The 9,104-nt window shown below is 44.3% G+C and overlaps 1 protein-coding gene across 1 annotated transcript; it reads left to right on the forward strand.

Moving 5' to 3' along the window:
- The first annotated feature begins 698 nt into the window (after positions 1 to 698).
- On the forward strand, positions 699 to 5,603 carry BCDIN3D (BCDIN3 domain containing RNA methyltransferase). Its single transcript, XM_057701667.1, has 2 exons — positions 699 to 1,007; positions 4,296 to 5,603. Exons 1-2 carry the CDS (start codon positions 774 to 776, stop codon positions 4,941 to 4,943), a joined length of 882 nt encoding a protein of 293 aa, XP_057557650.1. The 5' UTR covers positions 699 to 773; the 3' UTR covers positions 4,944 to 5,603.
- Positions 5,604 to 9,104: the final 3,501 nt, after the last annotated feature.

The following is a 9,104-nucleotide window of genomic DNA, read 5'->3' on the forward strand; positions in this document are numbered from 1 at the left end:
TTAATATTTATTTATTTATTTATTTGGCTGCACCAGGTCTTAATTACGACCGGAGGGCTCCTTAGTTGTGGCATGCAGACTCTTAGCTGCAGCATGCATGTGGGATCTAGTTTCCTGACCAGGGATGGAATCCAGGCCCCCTGCATTGGGAGCATGGAGTCAACCACTGGACCACCAGGTGAGTCCCTATGTACTAGCTCTTAAGTCATAGTCTGCCTCTCAAGAGTTTACAGTCTACAGTTGCCCCCGTCCGCCCGATCCACCTGGCAGGCAGAGCCATCTGTGTCTTCTGGAACCTCCAGTGGCCCATAGTTCCTGGCCACCGTGTCCTCCAATCACAGGATGAACTGGGTACAAGTTCCTGCGCCACAGATTCGCGTGTGACCATAGATAAGTAATTCCTACTCTCTGGGTCTCATTTATGCATTTGTAAAGGAAGGAAGCTGGACCCAAACTGATTTCCAAATCCCAACAAACTCCTTGTTCTGGGTAGCCCAAGTTGAAACTATATGGGCTTGAGCAAGTCACTTAACCTCTCTGCGCTTATTTCACCAGAAAAACCGAATAATATTACTAAGACCTCCCAGGTTACAGCGAGAACTCCCCAACGCAACGCAAACCCCACGCTTCCGCGCTCGCCCACGGGAGGCCGCCTTTATAGTCGCCGGCCTTTGCCATGCAGCGCAGGCGCGCTGGAGCCCGGACCGCGCTCGCCAGGCCTGCCGGTTCCCGACTTCCGGTTCCGAGGCGACCCAGAGGCCAGACTGAGACTCATGGCGGCGTCCATGAAGCAAGCCACCGGGGGTGTTGAGGAGACCGCGGCGGAAGAGGAATCGCGCGTTCTGGAACCTGGGGCCGCCCCATTCGGAAATTTCCCGCATTATTCCCGCTTCTACCCTCCAGAGCAACGGCTCCGCCTCCTGCCCCCAGAGCTGCTTCGCCGGCTCTTCCCTCAGAGTCCCGAGACAAGGCCGATCCTGGGGCTCGACGTGGGGTGTAACTCCGGGGTGAGTGACGGGGGAGGGATCGGACGTCGGCTGAGCCGAGAGGTTGGCAGCCTTCACATCCCCTGGGGTTCCGGCCTGGGCGTGGCATCGCGCCCCTCACTGCTTTCCCGAAATGAGTTTAAAGGCGTAGCGTTCGACCGCGTGCTCTAGGGTCCCAGCACCATCTCTTTCAGGAATCTTGGGGAGGAATCGTTTTCAGCTACGTTCCGAATTCCTGCGTCCCCGTCTCCGCGCTTGCTGCCTCAAGGCTAAACCCCGGGTGGGAAGGGCCACTGTGCCTGGGGCTTCCAGCCCTTGCCTCCTGTCCAGCGTTGCTGGCGACCTGGCTGGGGGAGAGGGGGCTTCCCGAGACCCATGTTTGGAAGCGTGGGGTTGAAATTGGTTTACTGGGAGAGGTGAACCAAGGGTGACCGAATCATGCCTGGACTTGGTTCGTGTGAAACAGTGCAGAATGCACCCTGGAGCCAAGTGGTTATTTATTTTAAAAGCAATCAGTTGGCTGAGTACAGTGGAGAAGATCGAGTAAGAAAATAAAGCATCCTGCTGGAGGAAGGCGTTGCCACATGTTCTTACCGCAAAGTATTCTTAGGCATAAGAATGATTATAGTCAAACCACAAGCAAAATAGAGAAATGTCTCTCTGACACCTATTTGTAGCCACTAGGATATCCTAGAGGAGCAGGCATTCAGACCCTATGATTACAAAAGCTTCAAAAAGTTAGTACTCTCACTCCATTCCAGACCAGGAGTGGAAGAGGGGTGAGGAGAATTTTATTGTGTTTCTGGCCGTAGGCAGAAGAGACTTTGGTAGAGGGTTGAGGGGGACATTTGGACACAGGCTAAAAGCTGGAATGAGCAGATGGCTATCCCTTGCAAACATTTCTCTACTGTGATGAGATAGGAAATCAGAGGGGAAAAGAGAGACTGGATTTAAGACTTGAGATTTCATGAAAGGCATTAGGAAACTACAGGAGATTTTGAAGTTGAAAGTAGTATATGTGCACCTTAGGGGCCAGGACATAGTTGCAGTTAACTAGGGCAGTGGTTCCCAAACCTGGCTGTACATTTAGGGATTTTTTTTATTTTGCACTTAAGAAAAGATGCTTGCACTCGATTAGACACACACACACACACACACACACACAATCAAAATACAAAGAGGTATATAGTAAAAAGCAAGTCTCTACTCCTGACCCTAAATCCTCTTCTCTTACACTATGGCAACTGCTGTTTGTAATTTTTTGAGTATACACCCTATGTGTACACAAATATTTATGTATGTATGTATAAATATCTCACCTCTTCTAGTTTTACAAATAATAGCACACTCTTTTGCACCTTGCTTTTCGTTTAATAATTTGGAGACCACGCATGTCATTACATTCTTTTTTAGCAGCTTCATAATATTTTATTGTATAGATGTGCCATAATTTTGGGGGTGCTTTGTTTAAATTTTAAAAGCTCCTAAGCCCTACTCTAGACCTGCTGAATCAGGATCTTGGGGATTGAGTCCTTGAGTGTGTATTTTCTTTTTTAAGCTTCCAGGGGACTCTAGGATTGGGGACTTGAGGATGGAGAGGATTAAGAGATGTGGTAGAGGAGGGACTGATGTGATGAAATGACTGGTCAAACGTGGGGCACACCCAAGACCAGATAGGAGGTGGGAGACAGCAGAGAAATAAATAGAAAGATGGGGAGAAGTTTTTAAGCAGCATAATCTTCCTACTCAAAATATGGTCCTTGAACTACAGTATTAGCATGACTTGGAAGTTTATTAGAAATACAGAATCTCAGCCCCCAACCCAGATCTACTAAATCAAAATGTTTATTTTAATAAGATCCCTAGGTGACCTATATGCCTATTAAAGTATGAGAAGCCTGGTGTGGAGTAAAGAACTTAATGTTGCCTAAATCTTGCAACGTAGTAACCTTGTGACATTAGACAAGTCACTGGCCGCTGAACCATAATTTTTAAAATACAGGTTTTTTTGGTGAACTGTGCCACACGTGAAGAGTGGACAAGACATAAATTCACACTTTACGAGTTATTATAAAGCAGACGCCTTTATGACTACTGTCTATATCAAGAATAAAAAATTGTCAGCACCCCAAGATGTCTCCGATATGCCTTTCCCTGCTCATAAGCCCCCCTCCACCCAGAAAGCCCAACTTTTATTAGTATTATTTCTTTGTTTTTTTTATAGCTTACTACTTTTGTATCCCTAAACAATGTGGTCTAATTTTGTCCATTTTCGAACTTCATATAAATGGAAGCTTGCCATGTATTTTGTTTTGTGTCTTGCTTTTTTACTCAGCATTATGTATTTGTGTGAGTCATCCATGTTGCTGCACTGAGCTGAATTCCTTCATTTTTAATTGCTATCTGGTATTCCATCTTAATCCATGCTACTATTATTGGAAGTCTGGGTTGTCTCCAGCCGCACGTTCTTCACCTGCACAAAGGGCATAAACATTTTCCTCACAGGATTGTTGCACAGAGCAAACAGGGTAGTGAATAAAAATGCCTTTAAAAAACAGATTAGAACACAAATTTGAGTTAGTTATAATGGTTATAGAAATCAAAGTTAGAGAAAGGAAATGGTGACTTGTTTGAGTCAAAAAAGATGCTAAGATGGTGAAAATCACACATCATTGAACTTGGCTAGAAGGAGCTCAGCAGTGACTTTTGGGGAAATGGATGCAAAAGCAGAATAAGTCTCAGAAGGGGGTGGTGAAGCATAACACATGTAGGAAAATTGAAGCTGTAGAGTGAAGGCTGAATGAGGTCTTCTTGGAATCCAGACTTTCCCAACCACAGGTCTGAGTAGTAGATTTTTATAAGATGTTGCTTGCTCTGTTCCTTACCTTCCTGGGCAAGGAACACTGGTTATGCCCCTGAAGTGTTTTTCTCCTCCCTGGGGTCTGAGATACTCAAAAAAAAAAAAAGGAAAAAGAAAAAGATAGTGAGCTTACCAGCATATTAAGCTGGAAAATACTGCTCTGGACTCCTTTGCTGCATCCATTGGGCTGTAACTTTCAACTTTACAACCCGTCAATGTCATGAAAGTGTAGAGAATGATGCATTACAGCTTGAGACCCCTGGAGGGCGCTGAGAGCCTGCTCTTTGGAAAACTTTTGGGGGGCAACCTCCTTAGGCTATAGTTTAAGAACCTTCATCCTATTAAGCCAGGAGTAAGTGGCAGTCTCAATGGGAGGATGAGAGATATAGGTTTCTCTTCCATTCATTGGTTGAGAGCTGCAATGACAAAGCTCTTTTGGATTCCTCTAGGATCTGAGTGTGGCTCTATACAAACATTTCCTTTCCCTACATGATGGGGAGACCTGCTCAGATGCCTCAAGAGAACTCCATCTCCTCTGCTGCGACATAGATCCAGTCCTGGTGGAACGAGCTGAAAAAGAATGCCCTTTTCCTGATGGCTTGACCTTTATCACCCTGGACTTCATGAATCAAAGGACCCGGAAAGTTCTCTTGAGCTCTTTCTTAAGCCAGTTTGGACGCTCAGTTTTTGATATTGGCTTCTGCATGTCAATAACCATGTGGATTCATCTGAACCATGGAGACCAAGGCCTATGGGAGTTCCTGGCCCACCTTTCTTCCCTATGCCGCTACCTCCTTGTGGAACCACAGCCCTGGAAGTGTTATCGGGCAGCTGCAAGGCGTCTCCGGAAGCTGGGCCTCCATGATTTTGACCATTTCCGCTCCCTAGCCATCCGAGGTGATATGGCCAATCAGATTGTGCAGATCTTGACCCAGGACCATGGCATGGAATTAGTATGCTGCTTCGGCAACACCAGCTGGGACCGAAGCCTTCTGCTCTTCAGGGCAAAACAAGCCACAGAGACTTATCCGATCCCTGAATCACTGATAGAAGAAGGGAAAGAAAGGAACAGAATAAGATTCTGTTGGAGACAGTGAGATGGGAGGGCAGATAGAGATATTGAAAGGGTTTTATACAAAGAATTAAACTCATTCTCCTTAATTCCTGATAGGCAGCTTCAAAACTTGGCAGAAGCCTTTTAAATGTCCAGGACATGCAATTAAAAGAATCAGTATCTGCTCCCCATTTTGGAGGATGATCCCTGAGGAGAATGTATCTGTGGGGCAATGATCTGTGCTATCTGGAATGACCTAGAGAAAGTGATCCTGGTTCTGGGATATGGAAGGGGCTGCCTTTGGTGGTTATTTAGGAAGCCTTAGACCAGATTAGCCTTAGAATGTATCCATTCCCTGGGCTCCTTGAATCTGATCTGCCTTCTTCAGGTTTCTTCTAGACTTATTCATCCTGCCTATGAGGCAAAACCTCAATGCAATCTGGAATGAAAAGTCACTGGCCTGGCTAAAGGAGAGCTTTGGTAGGAAGAATATCTTTCCAGAACAGGTCAAGTTTCCAACATGCCCAGGTGGAGCACAGCAGTTACAGATACAGTACTAACCAAGATCCATTGACTAGCATTTAAAAGATGTTTAAAAGATTAAATTATGAACTCAAAATCCAACTGGTACAAATGAATGAAGTGGGATTGTATACAGTATATACCATTATATTTTATATATAATAAAAGTGGCTTGAGTATGGTTGAGAATGCCCTGTGAATCTGGAGCAGAAAAGAAATTTCTGCCTTTTTTTTTTTTTTGGTGGGATCTTCCTAGAGCAGGGATTGAACCCGTGTCCCCTGCATTGGCAGGCGGATTCTCAACCACTGTGCCACCTAGGAAGCCCCTAAAATTTCTGCCTTTAACCACTCTACCCATGGAGGTTTCAACTCAAGAAAAAGAACTTTACCCAAGCTCAAAACAGAAGACATGCCAGCGAGTAACTTAATTCAGGACTTTTTTTGTCAGAGTCCTCTGCCAAAGCGCACCGATATGGAGGTGGGGAGACGCATCGGTATGGGGGTGGGAGTATATGCAGGGAAGCATAGACAAAATGCAGCCTGCAACTGGATGGCTACAGCATCAGTGCTGTGGGATAGATGTCACTGATGTCTGGCAGGTGTTGATTTTTAAAATACCCATGAGTCCACTCCAAGGGAAAGTGGAAGATAGAGAAAGAGTTGGTAGAGAGAAGATGGAAAAACAAAACATACCTAGCTAAGAAGGGAGATTGGGTTGATGAGCTCCAAAATCCCTCAGATCCTATTCTTTTCCAAGTTGGTGTTATAGAAGGAAAAGCAGGGAATAAGAGAGTCTGCACCACCAGTTAGAGGTTGGACCTCTTGAAGAAGTTGGTAGAAGTTCCTACTAAGGAATTTGAACTTTATGCATGAGAGAGCAGAAGCCAGAGCAGTCCCTAAATAATAGGAGGATGGAACCAAAACCTTCATTTAGGAAAACCAGTTTTTTCTATTTTGCGCAGGATAATTGTATGGTTGGTGCCATTTCCAATCTCAATTAGACTCCAGTACTACTTCTCAGTCTTTTTATACTGCTGCTCCTGATCACTTTTATCCTAGTGGCTCTTCCAGACTTTTACCCTTCAGCAGGCTCTTGACTCTATTCCTGCTCCATTAATCTAAGCAGGTGACCTAACCACCGACTAGTGCTATTCTTGTTTACTGTGTCAGGAAGTCTTTTCTTGCCCTCAATCTTGAACTCCTTCATCTTCCCTCGTTTTCACTTCCAAACTTACCCAGTGAGCTTTTACCCAAATAACCTTTGCCTAAGTTCCTGATCCCAACCTCAACTGCGTCTCCCAAACTGTATTTTATTAAGGATCCCCTTGGTGTCTCCTTGGCCTCATTGACGCTTCCTGTCCACCTACCAGTTTTCTCTCATCTTCAAAACCAACAACTTTTCCTGTGTCCTATCTCCCTCTCAGTCTTATGCAGTCTTTCCATCTCTTCACCACCAAACATGAGCAAAGCCCTTGAAAGAACAGATGCCACAGCCTCTGCTCCCTCACCTCCCACTCATCAGTGACCACCTGAACACCATATTTTGAGGCCTCTTTTCAGTCTTCCTCCTGGGCCACGGAACCATTCAACACTATTGACTCCTTCCTTATTGAACCACTCTCCCTTGGTTTCTCTGCCATACCCCTCTTCCTTTCCTTTATTCTCTTCCAATCTCTTGGTTTCTCTCTATACCTTAAGCAACTGGTTCACATTTTAATTTGCATAAGAATTAACTGGGGAGTCCTGGATTCATCTCCAAAAACAGTGATTCAGGTCAGAAATGGGGCTTAGGATTCTGGTTTTGTTTGATTTGGGGTTTTTTTGTTTTTGGTTTTTTTTGCATTTTTTTTATTGTGGTAAAATATATGTAACATAAAATGTATAGTTTTAACTATTTTTATGTGTATATTCTATGGCATTGAATGCCTTCACAATGAGAAATCTTTCTAACAAGCACCCTATGATTTTTCTTTTTTAATATTTATTTATTTATTTACTTATTTTATTGGCTGCATTGGGTCTTCATTGCTGCACACAGGCTTTCTCTAGTTGTGGCGAGCGAGGGCTACTCTTTGTTGTGGTGCGCTGGCTTCTCATTGTGGTGGCTTCTCTTGTTGCAGAGCACAGGCTCTAAGCATGCGGGCTTCAGTGGTTGTGGCACGTGGGCTCAATAGTTTTGGCTTGCAGGCTCTAGAGCACAGGCACAGTAGTTGTGGCGCATGGGCTTTGTTGCTCCACAGCATATGGGATCTTCCCGGACCAGGGATCGAACCCATGTCCCCTGCATTGGCAGATGGATTCTTAACCACGGTGCCAACATGGAAGTCCACCCTATATAATTCTTGTGGAGCTAAAACAGACCACACTTTGATGGTTATTGTTCCTTAGGGTCTATCCAGTCCTCTTATACATTTTTCCTGGGGTGAGTTCCTCCACTCCTATCCTTTAACAACTACCTATATGCTGATAACCCCCAACTGTTATAAGCCCCACCTTCACAGTTCCAGATTGATATTTTTCCTGTTTTCTAGCCATATTCTCCTAAATAGTTCTTTGGCACCTCAGATTCAACATATCCCAAAAGCAAACTAGTTACCCTCATTCCAAACCTAATCCTATCTCAATTGTTGGCATTCACCCATTGCTTAAGTTACAAACTTCAGTTAATTCTCATCCCACGTTGAAATAGTCACAAAGTCCAGTAAATTCTACCAATAACATGTAAGTTCCGCTTAGTCCATCCACGTGGCTGGTGCCTACCAAATGTTTCTGTGTTAAGTCATCTACCCTCCAATCCGTTCTGTCTTGCTGCCAGTGTTCCCTTTCTCAAATGTCTAGCTATGCTAGTATTATGCTTAAAAACCATCAGTGGTTTCCTAGTGCCTAGAGTCTTGTCCTTTATCCAGTGCCTAAACCAATATTGTCCAATAAGGTTGCCGTTTGCTATTTAAATTTAAGTAAAATGAAATAAAATTTAAAACTGAGCTCCTCAATCCCACTAGCCACATTTTAGGTGTTCAGTAGTCATATGTAACTAGTGACTACCTTATTGGACAGCACAGATACAGAAAATTTCCATTGTTGCAGAAAGTTTCATAGGACAGTGCTAGTCTTCATGGCTTTCCTCCACACATCAGCCACACTGCACTTCTTAGCACAAACTCCTGCTTCCCGTGTCTCTCCCCCAACTCTCCCACTTTGCAACATGGTTCAACTGTTTGTCCTAAAAGATGGCTCAGATGTTACATTTTCTCAGAAATCTTCCCCAGCTCCTATAGCACTTTGCATTTGTTACTGTATTGTCGTGAGGACTTTGCATAGAAGCCTCTATTACAGTGTTTACCTCATCATATTATAGTTGTTTCTATGTCTCTTCCCCACCACTATGAGACTGAGCTCCTCAAGCCCAACTTACTTGTGTATACCTAGGCCTAGCTCAATGTTTGACACATGGCAGGCAGCTGAGAATTTCTTGTTGAATGAATATATATGTGAACAAAAGAGAAATGCACCTGAATTCAAGTACTAAGAAGAAAAGGGATATCTGTGATTGGGCAAAAGGCTGCCCCAGATACTGTAAAAATGGGGAGAAACTAGAAAGTGAAGAGGAGGATGAGCTTGGCCTTTGGCATGGATTTTTGATTTATGTTTCCCAAACGTATCCTTGAGATAAAATGTCCGT

Source organism: Hippopotamus amphibius, chromosome 12, assembly GCF_030028045.1.
Source record: "Hippopotamus amphibius kiboko isolate mHipAmp2 chromosome 12, mHipAmp2.hap2, whole genome shotgun sequence".
NCBI classification, from domain to species: Eukaryota; Metazoa; Chordata; class Mammalia; order Artiodactyla; family Hippopotamidae; genus Hippopotamus; species Hippopotamus amphibius.